Source organism: Zingiber officinale, chromosome 8A (genome assembly GCF_018446385.1).
Source record: "Zingiber officinale cultivar Zhangliang chromosome 8A, Zo_v1.1, whole genome shotgun sequence".
NCBI classification, from domain to species: domain Eukaryota; kingdom Viridiplantae; phylum Streptophyta; class Magnoliopsida; order Zingiberales; family Zingiberaceae; genus Zingiber; species Zingiber officinale.
This window is the reverse complement of record NC_056000.1, coordinates 991,394-1,011,421: the sequence shown is the minus strand read 5'-3', so window position 1 is coordinate 1,011,421 and position 20,028 is coordinate 991,394. Positions and strand designations below refer to the sequence as shown.

Below are 20,028 nucleotides of genomic sequence, written 5' to 3'. Positions count from 1 at the left end.
CTCTACCACACCAAGCTGGTGTTGGAGCTTCTCTAAAGTGGTTGAGTTAACAGCATGTTTTTTCTTCTTCTCCTCTACAAGTTGGGCAGTACGTTCAAGGAGCTCGCTCTGTTTCACTAAGTTGGAATTCAAGGACGCCACCTCTTCTCAGCTTTCCTCCAAGCCCGGAGGAGGGTTTGCTTGTGCCACCTCCAACGCCGCCAATTGCACCTCGACTTTGCTACAGGCGTAGGTCATCTCGACAAAGTGGTAACTTAGGCCCATTCCAGCTACTCAACACTGGCCAGGAAATAGTTAAGAGAGGTGGTTATAAGTTTCTAACAAAATCAACAATATACCTTGGTGAGCTCTTGAGAGAAACAATCCACTACTCCAAGGGGTGTTTGTTTGTGCATGAGATTCATGTCGCTCTAATAAGATTGCCCGATAGAACCCCCTTAGTTTCAAAAGACGTAGGGCTTCAGAAGATTCTACTTTGGAGGAAGTGGCTCCTCTCTTGGATAGAAACACTATGGTGGCTCCAGGGGTGCTTAAAAGAGGTCCTTTGGAAGTTTCGAGGGGTGGGACTAGGTGGTCATGTGCCATAGCTCTGAACGGAGATGGTTGGGATGTCAAGGCAGCGGGTGAGAGACGAGCCGGTGACTGACCGGTTGGAAGCTCGCTGGTAGTCTCGTCTGCTGTCAGCGGTGAGGGGTCAAGTATTTGAAGGGAAGGGCCCTCACGAATGGAAGGAGGGCATTGGCCTGAAGAAGATGAAGGAGCATGATCCCCAAGCCTCACTAAATGATGCCTTTTTCTTATGGAGAGAGGCTCGATGTCCTCTAGTGACCCCGAGGGTATGTGTTGGTGTAATCGACCTCCAAGATTTTAATATCTAATAAATATGTTTAAGTAAGTTTAATGGAGTTTGATCATGGGAAGTCCTAGTCGTGGCTAGGCAATGGTAGGAAGTCAACCGAGTGACTAGTCCTAACTGCGGCTAGGCAAAGGAAGTCCTAGTTGCAGGTTAGGTAAGGGAAATCTTGGTAGATCATGGAAGCTAGGTGGATTTGATAGGTCTGGAGGATATGATACTAAGTCTTGGTGAGTGAAGTCAGATGGAGAAAACCCTAGGGGTGATAACCTTAGGTTCTAGTGAGTGAAGCCAGATGGAAAAAATCATAGGGGGAGATAACCTTAGGTAACGAGAAGTCTTGGAGGAGTGAACTCCAAGCAAGGTTGATCGGATGGTCGATCGGACTAGCAGATCTCATAAATCTAAGTTTAGGTTTACCATAATATTTTTGTATTACTATTATTGTTGTTGGCTAATATAGTATTGCAGGAAAAGTCTTAGTGGATCAGACGATCAGACACTAAGCAGGGAAAGTCCAAACAAGTTTCGAGGAGCAATGTTTGGCAGGTAAGTTGAGGTATATAATTGGAGGAGTGACAGTGAGGTCGTGTTCCTAAAAAGATCAACCTAAGGTCACTGATCCAACTGAAGAAACCAAAAAAGTTTCCAAGTTGAGATCAAGACAGTTCTACTGTCTAATATTACTTATGCATTATATATATTACTGTGCTAATCTTTGTGTTGCAGGAATATTCTGTTTAACTCTATTTTGTAGATCCGGCCTGATCGGTCGACCGAACTAGCTTGACTCAGATTAGAGATCAGTTCAGATCAAAGTAAAGCACGTTCCGATCTAAGTTTGATCGGTCGATCGAACCTTGATGACTCAACATAGATTAGATCGAGCTAAAGCAAAGAAGGAAGCCAAGCTGATCGGTCGACTGAACTAGAGGATAGGTCGACCAAAAGATCATCACATTAATGGGCATTAAGTGTGAATCTCGACGAACAGGGAAGTTCTCTGATCTGTCGACCGAACAAAGGGATTGGTCGACCGAACCATTAAACATCATTAATGCTGAGGATCGGATCTCAACGAAGAAGAAAGAGAGCAAGTTCAGTCGACCAAACCCGTGGATCGGTCAACTGAACATTGGCAAATCTTATAAAAAGAGCTCGAGGTCCGAGGCTCAAAAATGAAGCAAGAAATCTGTTCAAAGTTCATCTCTGTTCAAGCTGCTGTTCATTTTACGACTACTCATCTTCATAAGCAAGCAACTGCTTTAAGAAGTGTTGATCGAGCTTCAACTTTTATATACTATCGGTATAATTTTATATTGCTTGAATAGTACTTAATTCAAGTAAGATAGTAGGTTGTTACTATCTTATTCATCTACTTGTACGCATTGCTTCTTTCCGAGGTTTTCGGAAAGAAGAGTTTTAGTGAATTGTCCATCGGTACGATCAAGAATCGTGGGTCTTAGAGTAGGAGTCGACCTAAGCTCCGAACCAAGTAACCAAACGAGCCTTTTACTTTTCGCTGCATATTCTGATTGTCTTTAAAACACGAAAAGAAAAGTTTTTTAAAGTGCGATATTCACCCCCTCTCCCCCCCCCTTTATCACACTCTTTCGATCCTACAGCATGAGTACCGATACCATAGAATGTTGGGGAGGAGACAATTTCTCAGTGTTGGTGGCAACGTCACAGCCCTCAACCACAGTTGATGAACCGGTCGAATGCGAGCCGCACAATTCTTGATCGATGTCCACCCGTTCGTTTAGCTCCTCTTCTGTGAGCTTGATAGAAGCAACGAGCGAGGCTTTCCACATGGTTTCGACTGTAAAGAAAGTACAGATACCTAAGTTAGAAAAAAAATATGAATTTAAATAGAAAATTTTTTACCGAAGGAGTAGGCTAGTCTCAATCAAACTCAAGCTGAATAGATACAAAACACCCTCTTGAAGTAAAATATTTATGTTAAATGTCAAACCAGCCTGGGTCCGAGCTGCCATTACGAATGTAGGCTCCACTTGGAAATCTCTAAGCGCTTGTAGTGGTGGCAAGTCCATCAACCAGTCGGTCCGTCAAGAAACCAGAGGAATTAGCATGATGAAGATGTAATGAGATTTCCAACCCTTGTTTGAAGAAGACATTTAATCGAAGAAAGCAACATTCATTCGGGCCTGATAAATAAAAACCCCCAACTTTGTTTTCTTAGGATAATAAAAGTAGCGGAAAACACGTTGATTAAGAGGGAGGCAAAATAAGCGAAAAGAGGATCATCACCCCCAAAAAGTAGTCAAATGGAGTTAGACACTAATTATTGAAAGGGAATCCTAAAGTAATGGAAAATCTCAGAGAAGAAAGGGTGAAGAGGAAAACGAAGCCCACCTAGAAAATGATCCTTGAACAATGGAAAGAAAGACAGGGGGAGGCAAATGGGGGTGATCATGGTTATTGGGGATGATTATCCTATGATTTTTAGGAACTTCGAAGGTTAATCTAATTTGATCTAGGTTGCCGCCATTGATGTCGGAGATTATGGAGGTGTACTAGAGGTCAAGGACATGAGAAGGGGTCTCTTGTGCCATAGGAGATGAAGAAAAAGAAGAAGCAAACGTGCTAGTGAGTTAAGGAAGAGAGGTGGCTAGGACTTATGAGGATAAACGAAAGAAAAAGAGGAAACCGTCGATGTCAAAAAGACTAGAGAGTCAAGGAAGAGGAGCAATGAAGGGGTTTTTCCAATGTTTGAAACCTTAAAAACCTAGGACCCTTGAGTCCCAGTCATACCATTTAAAGAAGGAGAGAGAGAGAGATCAAATTGTCACTGTTGAAGTCCAATAGTTTTCTGTCATGTCGAACCATGATAATGACTTATCATTCCAAATATTTTTCAAAGGTGTTTGCCACGTGACAAAAAGTATGAGTGACATTTATTAGGAATGTGATAGGATAATCATCATCAAGGTTAAAAATAATATGCATATCACTACCCATTTGTGCACATTTAAGGCATATGACACACTTACTACTGAGACACCAGTGACGATTAATGACCTAAATAATAAAAAGTCATTGGCCGAGCAAAACATCCGATCGGAGTTGCAAGAAAGGCGTTGATACATCACAGTCTAGTCATTCGTACTTGCATCCTTCTTCGACTAGATTTGAAAGGGAGACATGTGATATAACAGATAAGATGGGACCCTCAACACATGTATCAAAGTCCCAAGGAACGTGGCAGTCAAAGTCCCAAGGGACGTGGCGCTCAGACTCCCAAGAGTCATGGCGATCAAGGTCCCGAGGTGGTTAACTTGAGCGGTTGGGCAGATTCTTAGGATCCTAGTTGAGCACAATTGTAAGAAGTCATTCGAAGACTCTCAGGTTGGTTCTCCTGAGAGACTCTGGACGGACATTTCCCATGCATGGTTCCGAGTAAATTGGCTCCATTGGCTAGCTCAGAGGTTTGATATATTTGACATCCTTTTTCAAGGTCTGACTAGACTTCATAGTTAGGAAGATGGATTAAAGCAACAAAGGTTAACTCAATCGCTCAAATACTTAGCACCCTCTTTGTATGTTCGATCGGACCTGCTTGGGACTAAGATCCAGTCGAATATCGTTAAGATTGTCACAGAGATATCACTAGAGCATCAAGGTCTGTAAATCTCGGAAGGTCCATCATTATGGAATAATAATCAACAACCCATCAACCAAATAATTTTTTAACGCTATGTGTAATCATCGCCAGACAATCATTGGGAAAGGCTTTGTGCAACTTATATAGCGGAGGTTCCCATCCTCCAAACAAAGAATTAGTTGGCACAATTAGAGAAAGACGACAGACTATTTGTATGATTGACCTTATTTTAATAACATGTCTCGTTATTTGTGCTAAGGGAACAGAATACCATATATATTTGTGGTCCCTTTTTTTCACATAGGTAAATTCTGTTATTGCTCCTCGCTATTTTTCATCATTGTTTTTTTATCATCGTTGACCCTCTTCATTTGACTTGAGCGGACTGTATTGGACCCTTCCCTGCCTTGTTTTAGTTCGGATCCTCTGTCCCGAACCCTCTCTGTCCCCATGTCCCACTGCCGATCGGACGGTCCAGATTACATCTCAAGGATGTCTTGCACATCACAAGGATACTGCACACATCTTAAAGATGTCATGATGTCTTGAGATGTAATCTGAACCGTCCGATCGGCAGTGGGACATGGGGACAGAGAGGATTCAGGACAGAGGATCCGAACTAGCCTTGTTTGTCCCTTCTTCCCTGGTAGGCTCATCACGGCTTCGAACTCCCTCCCGAAGTCTGCTTGCAGTCAACAAACAAGCAACCTCATCGGCGGTCCATCTTCACCGACTACCGCTGGGAGCAGGTTCCATTGCTTCTCTCGCTATATCGGTAACTATAAGTGAAAATGAAGATGAAACTGGTGGTATTCAGCAACAGAAAGGGAGGAATATTCTCTGGTGTTTAGTTGTCTGCCATCACACCATTCCAAGGTTTGTGCCGTTCTCGCTCAGATATGCTTGAATTTCTTATGCAAGTATTTGGGGTTCAGCTAAACAAGCAGGTTGAGCTGGAAGCCCAAGCAAAGGAGAGGCATATTCTCCAAACGCAACCACTTCTTGTGATGTGCTTCTCCGTGATGCACCAGTTAGTATCTTCACCCAATCACCAAATGTAATGGATCTCGTCGAGTGCGATGGAGCAGCTCTGTGCTATCAGAACCAGGCTAGGGTGCTTGGAATGACACCTACTGAGGCATAGATAAGGGATATTGTATCATGGCTTCAGGAGTGCCACGATGGTTTCACTGGCTTAATCATGGACAGTCTGACAGAGGCAGGCTATCCAGGAGCCGCTGAACTAGGGGAAGATGTCTGTGGCATGACTGTGGTTAAAATTACTTCCAGGGACTTTATATTTTGGTTCTGTTTGCACACAACGAAAGAGATCAAGTGGGTGGATGGACTACGTGCTGTTACAAATGAGATGGTTCGGCTTATTGAAACAGCTAGTGTGACAATTTGGGCTATTGATGCATTCGCTAACATAAATGGCTGGAATAGCTAAGCAGCTGATTTGACTGGATTACCGGTGGCAGAAGTTATTGGGATGCCTCTAATTGATCTTGTGGAGGATGTTTTGATAGACATGGTAAGAAATGTGCTAAGCTTTGCCTTGTTTCGGCTGGTATTTCCTATTTCTTTTTCACAGGTTGCCTCTCTTTTGAATCACCAAAATCAAATTGCATTTACATTTGATGTTTGTGATATCTTGTTACTTCAATTATAGGTAAAGAAGAGAAAAATATTGAGATTAAACTAAAGTCATTCAAACATCAAGAGAGTAATGACCTATAATCTAATTAGTTTTCAATTCTTGCTGTAGTCTATGTGAAGGATGACATAGTCGGTGTCTGCTTGGTTGCACAAGATGTGACACAGGCAAGAAAATGTTGATGGATAAGTACAGTCGCATTCAGGGTGACTATGTTGCAATAATGCGAAATCCCAGTGAGCTGATCCCTCGTATCGTCATAGTCAACGAATCTGGTTGCTGTTGTGAATGGAATTCAGCAATGGAAAATCTGTCGGGCATAAAGAAGGAAGATGCAATTGCCTCAATGGTCTTGGTTGCCGAGTCAAGGACCATGATACATTAACAAAGCTAAGGATAGTGTTGAATGGGCTAATTGCAGGTGAAGATGCTGACAAATTTATATTTGGATTTTTGGACATGAATAGAAAGTATACAGAAGCATTTCTTTCAGCAAACAATAGGAGGAATTCTGAGGGGAAACCCACTGGGGCATTATGCTTTCTGCATGTCACCAGTCTAGAGCTACAACATACTTTTGCATGTACAGAAAATGTCTGAACAAGCTGCAGGTAACAGTAAGAACTAGCCTACATCCATCAAGAAATAAGAACTTCTCTAAATGGGACTGACTAAGTGAGGAACAGAAGCAAATGCCTAGGAGAAAGGCTCTCTGTCAAGACAACTGGCAAATATCTTAGATGACATGGATTTAGAAAGAATAGAACCATGGTATGGGTCTCATTCTTTGTTTTGTTTTTTTGGTTATTTTGTCATCTGTCATTATGCTTGAGAAAATTAGATTGCCAATTTACACAAATTTGGAAATTCGAAATCTAGACAGTCTTATGCATCTAGTGAGGATGAATTGCCTAAACAAAATTAGTATATGCATGTTTGCAAGATCCCACTAATAAGCATATTAATAATTTCTCAATAATTTGCATGACACAAGTCATCTAGAAGTTGCCTACTTTTGGCCAAATAAACATGCATGGATGCATAATACTGCACAAACAATACTCCAAATATAATCTGAAAATTTTATTGCCACTGAAAACTAGCAAAAAAAGGCAAAACACAAAATTACTAATTGTATTCAAGGTTTGCATTCATTCCTTATGAAGACTTCTTGATCCAATGTTTATTATCTTTGTGGAATGTTGATGGTTGTATCAAGCTACGGATGCTCACCAAAATACTATCATAGAATCCCACATTTTATTTGTTATACAACATGAGATTCCAGAATTCTTTTACCTTTAAGATGCCTAATCATGTGTTAACATGACTTCAAACAGTTATATGGAGCTGAACTCAGTCGAATTTAACCTTGGTGATGCTGTGGATGCGGTAGTAAGCCAAGGAATGATTCTAAGCAGAGACCGTCAGTTGGCAGTTGTTCAAGATTGGCCTGCAGAAGTAACATCTATGTATTTGTATGGGGATAATTTGAGGCTTCAGTGAGTTCTAGCAGACTTCTTGTTGAGTGCCCTTCAGTTTGCACTACAGGCTGAAGGATCAATCATACTCAAAGTCATTCCAAGAAAGGAACGTATAGGTACTAGAGTGCATGTTGTCCATCTTGAATTCAGGTAAACTTGTTTCTAATAGTCATCAAGGAAATCAAGTTGTATTTTTTCCCCCCTCTATTATGTGCACGTTGATCGTTTGGATAAACTTTGCTTGATTTAACACATACTTGAATCAAATCACCAAACAGTGAACAAACAAAATATTAGCTCTATTTGCAGGATCATCCACCCTGCACCTGGAATTCCAGAGGCTCTGCTGCAGGAGATGTTCCATCGCAGCCAAGATGTCTCCAGGGAAGGCCTTGGTCTCTTCATCAGCCAAAAACTCCTAAAAATCATGAATGGCAATGTACAACATCTTAGAGAAGCCGAGAGATCATCTGTTAAGATTTTCATCGAATTCCCTTTGGTTCATCAGCACCACCGAGGTAGGAGAAAATATACATATGAATCAATTCTAAATATGACTGATTACATTGGCCTGCTTGCTATTCAGGAGCAGGGAATCCAGGAATTCATCAATTAGTCAGAAGAGAAGTCAATTAGCATAAAGTTCAATCACTTAAAACATGGAAACAGATGCTCCATGGTTGCTGGAATTGACCACTACCGCAAAAATCTTGCATCATGCATGGAGCATTGAGACAACCGGTGTATATATCGATCAAACAAGGAGAATAAACACAGTGGTATTTTCCTAGGATTCTTACCATCACCATTTAAGATAAAATAAGTGGCAGCTCACTGCAACTAATTTTTCAGTTTGATTAGTTTTCAGATTATCGTGGATTGCGACAATTAAGAAGGATGTCATGCTTGTATTTATCGAGAATTGCCAAATGATTTGAATTCTGTGATATACTAAAAGGATTTTACTCGAACGCTGACCATTTTGATAGACCTCCGTAAAAGCTTTTCCATTTACTTTATTGGTCGGTGAAAAATTTTTATGAGATCCAAATCAATCTCCTTTAAAATTAATTAACTGGTTTAAAAAATTAAATTATCAAAAAAAAAAAATGAACTACTATTGTTTTGCTCTAGTTCAGTACACGTTTTTACATCATCCTTCATTTGAGATTCCTTGTGTTTCTTGATTCCACAACAAACATGTGGCTTGTGGTCGATAAATAAGCATGCTGACATCTGACCCTTATAGTTTTGATAATCTGCTGGGTCCAGAAACATTTCTACGTCAGTTAGCTCGATTCGATATTTAAACATTTCTATTCATTCATCTAATAGCAGATACACGTCTTCTATAAACAGATAAATTCTTCCTATCAAGATGTCAAAGGTAATGCTAAGCTCTAACTCCACAACAAAACATGGCTCATCTTTTGGCTGGAGAACTAGTCTACCTATTCAACTGTACAACTCTAACTCCTTCCTAGCTAGTCATCCCATACGTGGATGCGCAGGCCGTTTGGAGCTTCAACTCTAGGAAATTTTACTATTTCATCTCCTCCAACCTCTTCCCATCTGCAATTAGAAACAACAATCTGTCAGCTTTTAGTTTGTAGTCAAATCCTGCTTTCTTTCTTGCAAAGTGAAGTACTTAAACTTGGAATTAACCTGTATCTAGTTACAAAGTAGTGAAGGAATGTGGCAATTTCAGCAGTGCCCAGTTCTTTCCCAGGGCACATCCGTCCTCCTCCTCCAAATAGCATGAAGTGATGGTTGGATTCTAAGTTTTTATCCTGGGAGGGTTTGATCAAGTTACACAAACTTAGCTCTCGGATCTTAACAAACAGAATTCATTCGAGATCACTCACCAACCATCTCCATGGGTTGAATGCTAAAGGCTCTTGATACACATCTGGATCATAGTTAATCTCTCTAGTGTACACATAAATTCTCCACCCTTTTGGTATTGTGAATCCTGATGCATACATAAGAAAGTTACTTCGACTGAGCATGATTAGGAAATTGACAAAATTGTATTAGATTTATCTCACCTTTCAACGACACATCTCGAGTTGTTTTCCTAAGCACCCCATTTACGACTGTGGCCATTCTTAGTGTCTCCAGTATGACCTGCACCATCACAACTGTTTTCAGTATGCAGTTATACAACTAGCTAGAAATACTTCTTCTTACCGCACGCGTAAATTTCATCGACTTGTAGTCGTTCCAATCAATTGCATCCTCCCGCGATTTTCCTTTTCGGATCTCGAAATGTTCATTCTGCATGCGAAGGGTAAAAGAATCACGAGTGACCAAAACATATGAACAAAGAAGATATCACCAAAACATCAACTGTGATGCCTACTCGGAGCTCTTCGAGAACTCTAGGATGGTCATGGAGGTATTTCACAGCCATCATCGAAGTGGTCGAAACAGTTTCATAGCCCGAATAGACGAGGGCTATGATCAAGTCAACAATCTGATCGTCGTCGAGTTTAACTTTGGAACTGCCGTCCATTCTCAGGAGGGAATCGAGCATGTCATTGTAGGAGCATGAGGAGGTTCTTCTTTCCTCTATTAGGCACCTCAACATACCCACAAGTCTTTTCCTTGCCTGTAGTTGAATTCACATGTGTTGATGGCACTGCTTAAAATATATATATAACATATATTAATAAGTTTTTTGGTAGCTACCTTGAATCCCTGATGATAATTTGTGCCAGGAATATTGATGGGCAACGAAAGAGTACCAAGAACAAGCTTGAAGATCTCTGATTTCAGGGCTTCAGAAACAGGCCCTGTCTCAATGCTAGCAATTTGCTTTAATGAAGACAGCAATGCCATCTAAACAGGATGAAGATTACGACTACTGTTAGATGTTTGGCTAATAGATCGAGCCAGAAATTTGATGTTAAATTAATTAAGAATTTTAGCTAACCTCCTTGGTTTTCTCTTGGATGTCAATGACTCTTCCACCCCAATTATGAATGTATGATCTCATGAACTCATCGATCTTGGGCAAGAGCTGGTCCCTGATCATTGGGGGGCTCACAAGGCCAAGCATGGCACTCCTCATCGTCTTGTGCAGCTCGCCGTGAACGGACGCAATGTTGGATCTCCCTAAGATATCAAGCATGGACTGTGGGTACCCAGGAACAAAGCCTTTCCCTTCGTTCATCAGTATGAACCTGTTGAGCTCTGCATCCATGCACACCATCGTAGGGCACCCCAAAATGTGTGACTTGAACACACTCCCGTACCTTAAAAAAATGAGGAAAAAAACATCAAACTCTTGGAAGAAGTATTTTTTTTTTAAAAGATTTTTCAAGCTTATGGGCATGGATGCTTAAAAAGGAAACGAGGAGAAGAGAAAACAGGAGAGAAAATGTGACATCACATATCAAGTACTCGAGGAGCCAGTGTTTAGCAGACAAACAGAAAGAAAAGGGGCTCAAGTTGCAGCTTTTTTCCTCCTCCGAGATGCCTTTCAGTAAAAAAAAAAAAAAACAACACTGAATCAAGAAAAACAATCCAGCTTTTTACTCCCTAAAGTGGTTCATGTTTAAGGAGGGAAAAAATCATCTTCCCATGCAAAATCACAAAAGAAAAGGCAGCAAAAGAGTCAACTTTGCTTCCAAAAATTTATCTTTTCTTCATCTAAGAAGAAATCTTATATCCAGGGAGCTCTCATCTCACCTAACCCTTTGGTTCTTCATGAAGCTTGGGCCTTGCTTGAGGAACTCAGTGGTCTCCCCAAACAAAGGCCACCCCATGGTCCCTGGAGGAAGACCCTTCTTCCTGTACCTCACCTCATTCCACCTCAACAAGGCACCACAAATGAACAGAAAGCAAAGCAGTGGCAGCATGACCAACACCACCATCTTTGCAAACAAGCAAGCAAATATCTGGAGAAGACACTGCCCCTGCAGCTCACATCCCCTGCTTGCATGGCCTTATATAGGCCTTCCAAGGTTAAAACTCGAAACAGCTGGTTAAAGGTTACTAGTCTTTGACCAAGCCAAGACCCCATCTGCTCTCGAAAAAAAAAAGAAATCAAAAAAAAAAAAAACACAACCTTTATCTGTCCAAATCAAAGACTCGTGCGACAAAACTTAAAGGCGAACAGAGAAGGTAGAGGGAGAATCTGCAAATGTTTGTGATCTAAAAACTTGGTGAATTTTGGAAACTTATGGGCACAGGATTGCAATTATGAGTTGGGGCATTGAGATGTGGGAGGAAAAAGAAATGTTGTCAGCAATTACCAGCAATTTAGGTGCCACATGGTGGCCACCAAGATTGGACCAAAGGTGGAAAAGGTAGCTCATGGTATTCACTAGTCACGACTGGAACAACTAAAAAACCAGGTCCTCACATGCCTGTGAATTGAAGGAGTAGATCTGCTAAGCTTATAGCGCCATTACAAAATATTCCAGCACCACAAGAAAACAAAATTTTAAAAGCTTTAAACCTCTCCAGATTTTGTTGTTTAATCTGTATGCTGTCAAAAATTGGCTTCAGTAAACAATACTGATGCTACTTTGTTTAAGTTTCGTCTTTCTTTTTTGAGCTTTGGATGCTCGGACAGAGAGGGAGAGGCATGCAGTAAATGCCCAGTAAAATAAGGCTGACATAGTTCTCGTTTGGACGGCAATAAAGCTTGAGAGAACTTGCCATCTTCATTGTGTTTCACATTGGAGAATTAACTTACAACCGACGACGAGCTCACCCAAGAACTCAACGTGAATCTACAAATCGTACGAATTAATCTCTAAAATCGAAATACCACACTAGATAAAACAGACGAGGTGAGCAGTGACTACCAAACTCAAATTGCTTCGTGGTGAAACATAAGCACAGGGACAGAGGGAGAGAGAGAGATGGAGAGACCGTAGATTGCCTGGTAAATCTCGTGTCTTTTTGACTTTGGATTGCTCGTCGTGAAGTTGGGATTAAAAAAAAAAAAAGAGTAGGACAGTGTACTGAACAAAGGGCATGGTCCCAACAAGATCCTTGGATGTTGATTTGACAGCAAAGATGGAGTTGCCCCTTTGCCCTTCTTTCTTGCTTTCTTCCTTTCTTCCTTCTGAAATCTTCATAGGATAATGGCACAATCTCTTTAATTGTCATGAGGTGGTGACTCAGTCGGCAGAGATAAAATGAGAAGACATGTAAAGAAGTCGACAAATAAATGAATTGGCATATTTGTTTTTATTTTCCTAGTATTTATGTGCTAATTTGATTCATATATGATTTGATCTCATCTCTCTCTAGTTTCTTCCATGGATGAAGGCGCAGGAAGACTGATACTGATTCTGTGGGTTGTGTGCATGAGACGAGATGGTATGAGGAAGAAAAAGTGGTTGGAATAATTGAAGCATGAGCTGTAGAGAAGAGGCATGAATGCTCAACCACAACCCCTCTTTCCACTTGTTTCTTTCACTAATTAATGGGTTTTGATCTCATCTCAGTGTCACTTTTCTTCATTCATATGCAAACCATTAATGAATCAGTAAAGTATGTGCCAAAATATATATAGCTAGCTAGATTGGATTCATTTGATTCACAATTTATTCAAATTTTACAGAAACTCTTTCAAGCTCGTTTTAGTTTTTTTTCCCCCTCCTTTCCTCGGTTTGCAGTTTTATCATATCTCTCATACGATCTCCAACAGTGTAAAGATGATTGGAAAATGATAGTTTGGATCTTTCGGAATCGCACAGACGTGTGAGAAATGGATAAGCAATGAGGAAATTGGCAAAGTGATAAGCTACTTTTTTGGTGGCTCATAAATATCATATTCTTATTATAAAAAAAAATTGTAATTATTTAATTTGTTGTCCGTTCTAATCATGCAATGAAATAGACAGCTTGGTGAAGATTTAACTATGAAAGTAATATAAATTATTAATTACCAGATTTTAGGAATAATACTTTTTAGAAATTTTAAATTAGTATTATTTCAGAAAGAAGGAGAGAAAAAAAAAAGTAGGAATTTTCCAACATTCCAGGGTCTTATTGGGCATTTGACCACTCAAAATAAATAATGAACACGAGCGGGCGAGGAGGAGAATGTCCAGCGCAGTGAGGTGCAGGCCAACCCCCACGTGATGGCATTCATTCAAACAACCCCCTTAATTAATTAAAATTAATTTAATTTTTTTTTTTATAGAAAAAGGAATGTACGTGGGGCTCTCATCAATCAATCAATTAAAATGGTCCTCTGCGTTGCACGAGGGCTCTTCGTTGTCTTCTTCTGCCTCCTCCCCTTTTTTTTTATTTTTTATTTTTTTTATTTATTATTTATGCTGATGATTCCACTCTCTCACCTACTGTTAGCATCTATCGTTTTCCGACAATGGATATTAGAGAGAGAACAAATTATTAGTTTATTTGTTTTATTATCGTCTTATAAATGATATAAATTAATTAAATGGTTTGGCCCTTTTATGAAATCAAGAAAAAAATATTCATAAAAAATAGTATGTTCTAAATTCAAGCAAGTTGTATTTTTTAAAATATAATTTATTCAATAAATTCAAAATAAATTATAAGTTTAAATATGTGGAGAGAAGAGAAGAAAATAATTCTTTCTTAAATGCATTGCAAGAAGACATTCCATTTAGCAAAATATATATATATATATATTAATCAATTTCTCTTTCAAATGTAATCTCGTTTTCGTTCTCTCTGTTCCACATCACTGTTTCATGGCATCCATTCGGACGCCAATAATTAGGTGGTGACAAGATTACGATCTACAGAATCAATGAAACATAGAAATTTTGTGGACGTTATTAAAATTTTAATCATTGAGAAAATGTATCATGTTGGCACTAACCAAGTTGTTATAGAAACAAGAACAGTATCCTTGAATTGACTACCTAACAGTAGCTTCTTTCGTTGTCTTTTCCAAGCAATGGAATTAAAGTTGAGATTTTCCAAAATGCAAAATCAATATTTTTTTAAATAAATAAGACTTAAACTCATCTATAAATATTATAGAAAAAACACAAAAGTCTATACTACACTCGTATATGAGAAAGAATTGTCAATATTAATCATTAATTTATATATAGGTAAATGACAATGATGCCAAAAGATGGCACTTAAAAGGTGAGTCAATGGCTCGACAAAACAGAATAGGCATGATTAAGAAATTCAGACAGTAAAGATCATGTAGCTATACTGTTTTTCCAATATGGACTTATATAAAAAAAAATAATCAATTGTATAGATATGGACCAAAATTAAGAGCGAGGATATGGATGAGATGGAAGATGGAAGGATATCTTGTGCAATGAATGCGTCCAATTCCGATCGATTGCGAATTTGGATTTGATCTCTCCCCAAATTCCACATCGGCAATCATCACGCAATTGTGAGAGGGTCCACGTTTCGAGCTCTCCCTTTGTCGTTACAAATCGTATGTCCCACCTAACCCGGGATTGGACTAGATAGCTAGCTAGGCTCAAAATCAGGAGCACGCCACAATCGTCGCGGCCGGAGGACGTGGACTCGAATCCGTCGGCGACTTGTCCCATTTTTGTCCACGGCATGGCCGCTCGCACCTCCCCAATTAAAGCCGCCTGAAATCGCGGGATTCCAAATCCAATCCGGTTGGGTTTTGACGGTGACTGGGGCCGCGACAGCGACGGCGCATGCACGAGCGGGGGAATGTTTAGTTTAATTTAATTAGCTAGCTAAGCGTTGAACGACCACACGATTACAGATTAATCAACCTGCCGCCTTATGATTAACTAACTCCGGCTTCTCACTTAATTGTCAGTTAACTGAGTAATTAATTCATTTTGTTTAGCCGTGCGTCTTTTTAATATCTCCCTTGGTTTCATAAAATCGATCGATCGATCGACTTGATGACGGTGGGCATGCATGACTATATATATCTATCAATCAATCAATTCATACGTACATGTCCATTTGCACGAGGACCTCTCTCTTGTCCTTTTCTTCCTTCCTTTATCGCGCTTTAATGCATCTTTATCTTGTAATTAATGAATAATTGTTTGTATCATGATAGCGAGAAATCATCTTCATTAGTTTGCCAACTCATCGTTAGGTTGCCTGATTAGCGTAATAATATCCATCTAAAGTTTGATTAATACGTTGTATCTTACACGACTCATGAGAGGGCTTAATTGTGGTGGCGATTATTTAAATTAATCCGAATTAGACTTTTCTGCCTCACTTTTAAAAAGAAAAAGGATCGACATAGCGACTTGGCCAACTTTATTGACGTACAGAGGAAGCATTGCAGAAAAGACAAGTAACTGTGAATGGCACTCATCGATCGAGCCAATTTAATGCTCGACAATAACATTTTGTTCATATATATTATTGGATATATATACATATATCTTGGCTAATAATTAGACACCATCAAAAGGAATAAAGTGTATACTTTTTCCATTTTATGAAACGATGATCAATTTTTTAACTATACACTAACGAGAGGGTATTTGAATTTCTAATTATCCATCAACAAGCGCATGCATTTTGATGGCTTTCTCGTAGAAATAATCAGAATATATAAAATCAAATTTACTACATTAATTTTCTATGTATTGGTTCTGGTTCACACCGTTGAGCGAGCGAGCGAGCGAGCTCGTTCTCTTTCTCTCTCTCGTGAGCAAGGAATTGTAGCAGAGATGAAAGACACGACGGCGGCCGCACTCGTGGGCACGAGCTAGCTGGTTTCGATAGGGACAACCACATCAGTTCTGACACTTCCCACGTGCTCCCTCTGCCGCCACACGTGTGCCTGCTCAGCCTTTGCTTTGGCGCCTCCCCTGCATGCATGCATGCATGCATCGACGCACGTACGAAGCATATATAGGCTAGCTATGCTCTGTGGCCAGTAGAGGGACAGTGAGAATGTCGTATATATATATGTGTTGTTATTGCAGTAACATGTGTTGAGTTTACAAGGACCAGCGTAGTAATTAGAGCTTGCAGAACAACTGAGTACGTAGTAACTTGAGCATGGTTAAAAGCAAAATGAGTTGAGTTTAATTTGGGACATATGACACGGCGTAGTGCTTCCAATTAACATGTTGCAGGAAGAATCCAACGCACTGAAACTAATTTGTTTTGGCCCTGCCCTCGCTTAATTTGATCATATCAGTGTCATGCACCTCCTGTTTTTGTTAGCTATAGCTAGCACCCCGAATATACGATGCCACTGCATGCTCGCATTGTTTCCAAAATATTAACCTCATTGCAGTGGAATGATTAATTGTCGTAACTACATCAACTTTATTCATTAATAAAAGATAATTGTCAGATAAAGCGTGGAGAACAGGAAGTCAAAATGGGGCAATGAGCATGATATATATATTTTCTTCCCCACTGCACCCATCGATAATTGACGCTTCCTTAAATTGCGCAGAGTACTTCACATGCAAAGCAAAAAAAAAAAAAAAGTTAATTTAGAGCAGCGCACGGCTCCATGGCGCACCGCCACTGCCCAGTCAAACTTTGACAATCTGCTTTTAATCTAATTGTCTTTCTTCTCTCTCTTGTTTTTCCAACAATATTAATATTAATTAATAAATGTTATGTTCTCCAATCAAACAACTTACAAGATTACATGATTGATGCAACCATAAGAGTATCTTCAATTATTAGAGCTCTAAATGAACTTATTTCATGATTTCAATATACCACAATATTCTAAATGAACTTATTTCATGATTTTAATATACCATATCAATAATATGAAAGTTTATTTAAATATCTCCTATAATTAAAGTTCTAAATGAGTTTTTTTATCATCCCATTTATATTATAAGTTATATGACTTTATGCATATTACATCAAATTCAAGACAAAAAAATAGGTTTGTGTTTTCACTACTGCTCTTAAACTGCAAACCTCAAACCTCACCTCTACAATGGTTTAAGACATTTTATTCGACTTTTTTTAGATTTTACAAACCTCTCATAAACCTTGCATTGGAGATGCCCTAAGGACAAATCCATCCAACAGGATCAGTTGTCATGATAGAGGTACAAGTCAAAACAGTCAATGTTCGGATATCATATGGCCGACCGAAAGGAAAGAGTTTCGATCTGACTCCACCTTTGATTCAGGGAGGTATGACAGAGCCAGTGCTCGAGTCTGTTGTCGGATGTCAAACGGAGGAGAAGACTATAAGTAGAATCTTGGGCAAGCAACTACCACTGCTCGGCCTGGATACCGGACTCGACGCTGGCCACAGGCGAGGAAGCCGTTCGGACGGAGATCGTCACCTACCAAACCCGGCCTAGCACAGGGAGGGTCATCTTAGGCCGATCAGTCGAAGAAGCTCCGACCGAGCGGGCTAGCCGGTCGGCTAGACAGCCATTGAAGACCCACTGTGATTATCTCTCAACATCCTTTTGGAAGTTAGTGTCGTTGACACCGGGCATGGGCGACAAGAAGATTGTAAGACAGAAACTTCCACTATCACGATCAAAGATATGCTCTGGTCGTTAAGGTATTATGTCAAGGACACTTTACTGATAAATTTTTTCAGGTAAAACTTTGATACGCGTGCTCGCCTAGGGAAGCATGCATACGTGTTACAGGAACTCTATAAAGAGGGGGTTTAAGTATCGACGGAGGTATGCTGGCAATGGCGTGGCTAGGATTTTTATCAAAAGGGGCAATTTTAAAAAATTCATAAAAGAAGAAGGGAATAACTTACTGCTTTTGGAAGACCATTACTTTTGAGAAAAAAAAATATAAGATAGAGAGAAAGAAGCAAAAAAGAGAACTTTACCTTCATCGTTAGCAATTTCAACTAGTTTCAGCGAGCTCGCCAATAACACAAAGAGAGCAAGGTAAGACAAAACATGACTATTCTCGTGGTGTCAACAAAATCCTAAAAAATACAAGAAAAGAAAGAAGATATGGGGACTGAGGTCTTCTTAATCTTGTTGGAAGAGAGCAGCAATTGATGCTGTATTTCTTGCTTATCGGAGAAAAGAAAAGAGAAAAAGAGAGAATTCTTATGCTTTAGAAGGGGAGTGGAAAAAATTATAGGTTTATTTACATTGGAGAAGAGAAGAATAAGCAAATGGGGAAGAAGAGATAGAAAAATAAAATAAAATGAGGAATGGATGAAGGGGTTGTAACGTGCGTAGGGAGGAGAGAGAGAAAAAAAATAAAATTTTTGTCAAAAATATTCTAATTCTTTTTAAATCGATCGAACTCATTTAAATATTAAATTTGGTTTCGTCATAAATCAACTTCAAATCAATCCCGATTTAAACCAACATAATCTTTATTTACGTATTCATCCATTAAATTTAGTTCAAATCTAATTCAATTTTAATTTAACTTTCTTACTTCTCCATGTCTTATAATTTAATTCATTTATTTATTATTATATATTTTAATTTTAAAATTTAATACTTGGAGTGTATATATAAATTTAATACTTGGAGTGTATATATATAACGGAGTCCGTAAACGGTCAACGAAAATATCATATTCCAAGACAAGATTAATGATCTTGCATGTTTATTTTATATAACAATTGTAGTCGTTCAGAGCATTAAAATTAATTAGGTAATTAATGTATATATAAAAAAAAAGCTGTAGACATAACTAAGATTCCACTGCTAGCTAGTACTGCAGGTTAATTGCGTTAGAGAAGTAGGCCTGCAGGAACTCTTGAAGGGCATGCAATAGGGGTTGACAATGGACGTGTTGTCTAGAATTTAAGGCTGCACGCTGAGCTGATTTCTATGTTTGATATCTTCTTTTCTCTGACATTCTCTTGATAAGATTGTCTGCATGTGTATATCGACATCATTTTGGCCGGCATTGAAAGCTTTAATTCTCAGATCTCCAAGATATCTATTGTATCTCATATCATTATGGACCCCTTTGTAAGTTATTGACATATGCAAACATTTAACAACAAGATTATATATACAATTAATGCTCACATGGTCTCGATTACTTTTAACCATTAATTAATGTTGTGAACTTTTGGCTGAACACTTGGCTATCGCCATTGCCACCAACCACGAGGACCTCATCAACTGGCGCTCGATGCATGTCTTCGTAGGCCAGCTTTTTCTTAGGTAGCAGAGGATTACACGCCAAGTAGAGCAGTGCTCTACAATGTGTACATGCGACTTGGTCGGGACAATCATCATCTTCATATTCTTCAGGCATGTACATCACGATATTTATTTTCTATTTGAGCCGGATAAATTAAATCAAATTAAATTAATTTCTAAAATGAAAGAGCAAACTGCAATTTGGCGCCTCCAGCATCGAGCCGGCCCGGTTATATTTATAACGATGTTATGGGCGCCCATGTTATTTGTTAGGCGATAACGGGACTGCTAATTTGGGCTTCAAGTTATTGGAGGCCCAAACATACGCTAATAAAATTGGT

At 39.3% G+C, this 20,028-nt stretch overlaps 1 protein-coding gene and 1 pseudogene across 1 annotated transcript; one reads left to right on the top strand and one right to left on the bottom strand.

Annotated features, from left to right (window-relative positions):
- The first annotated feature begins 5,061 nt into the window (after positions 1-5,061).
- Positions 5,062-8,235, top strand: LOC122009384 (annotated as a pseudogene).
- A 687-nt stretch (positions 8,236-8,922) lies between these two features.
- LOC122012212 (cytochrome P450 85A1-like) lies at positions 8,923-11,567 on the bottom strand. Its single transcript, XM_042568675.1, has 9 exons — positions 11,313-11,567; positions 10,555-10,876; positions 10,311-10,460; positions 9,982-10,230; positions 9,810-9,896; positions 9,668-9,746; positions 9,485-9,591; positions 9,285-9,409; positions 8,923-9,191 (listed from the first exon to the last, which is right to left on the bottom strand). Exons 1-9 carry the CDS (start codon positions 11,495-11,497, stop codon positions 9,104-9,106), a joined length of 1,392 nt encoding a protein of 463 aa, XP_042424609.1. The 5' UTR covers positions 11,498-11,567; the 3' UTR covers positions 8,923-9,103.
- Positions 11,568-20,028: the final 8,461 nt, after the last annotated feature.

Coding starts and splice junctions, on each gene's coding strand:
- LOC122012212 (XM_042568675.1), bottom strand. CDS start 11,497: ATGGTGGTGTTGGTCATGCTGCCACTGCTTTGCTTTCTGTTCATTTGT. Junction 10,231..10,310: donor ATTATCATCAGGGATTCAAG/GTAGCTACCAAA, acceptor ATTCAACTACAG/GCAAGGAAAAGACTTGTGGG. Junction 9,592..9,667: donor TCGAGATGTGTCGTTGAAAG/GTGAGATAAATC, acceptor TGTATGCATCAG/GATTCACAATACCAAAAGGG.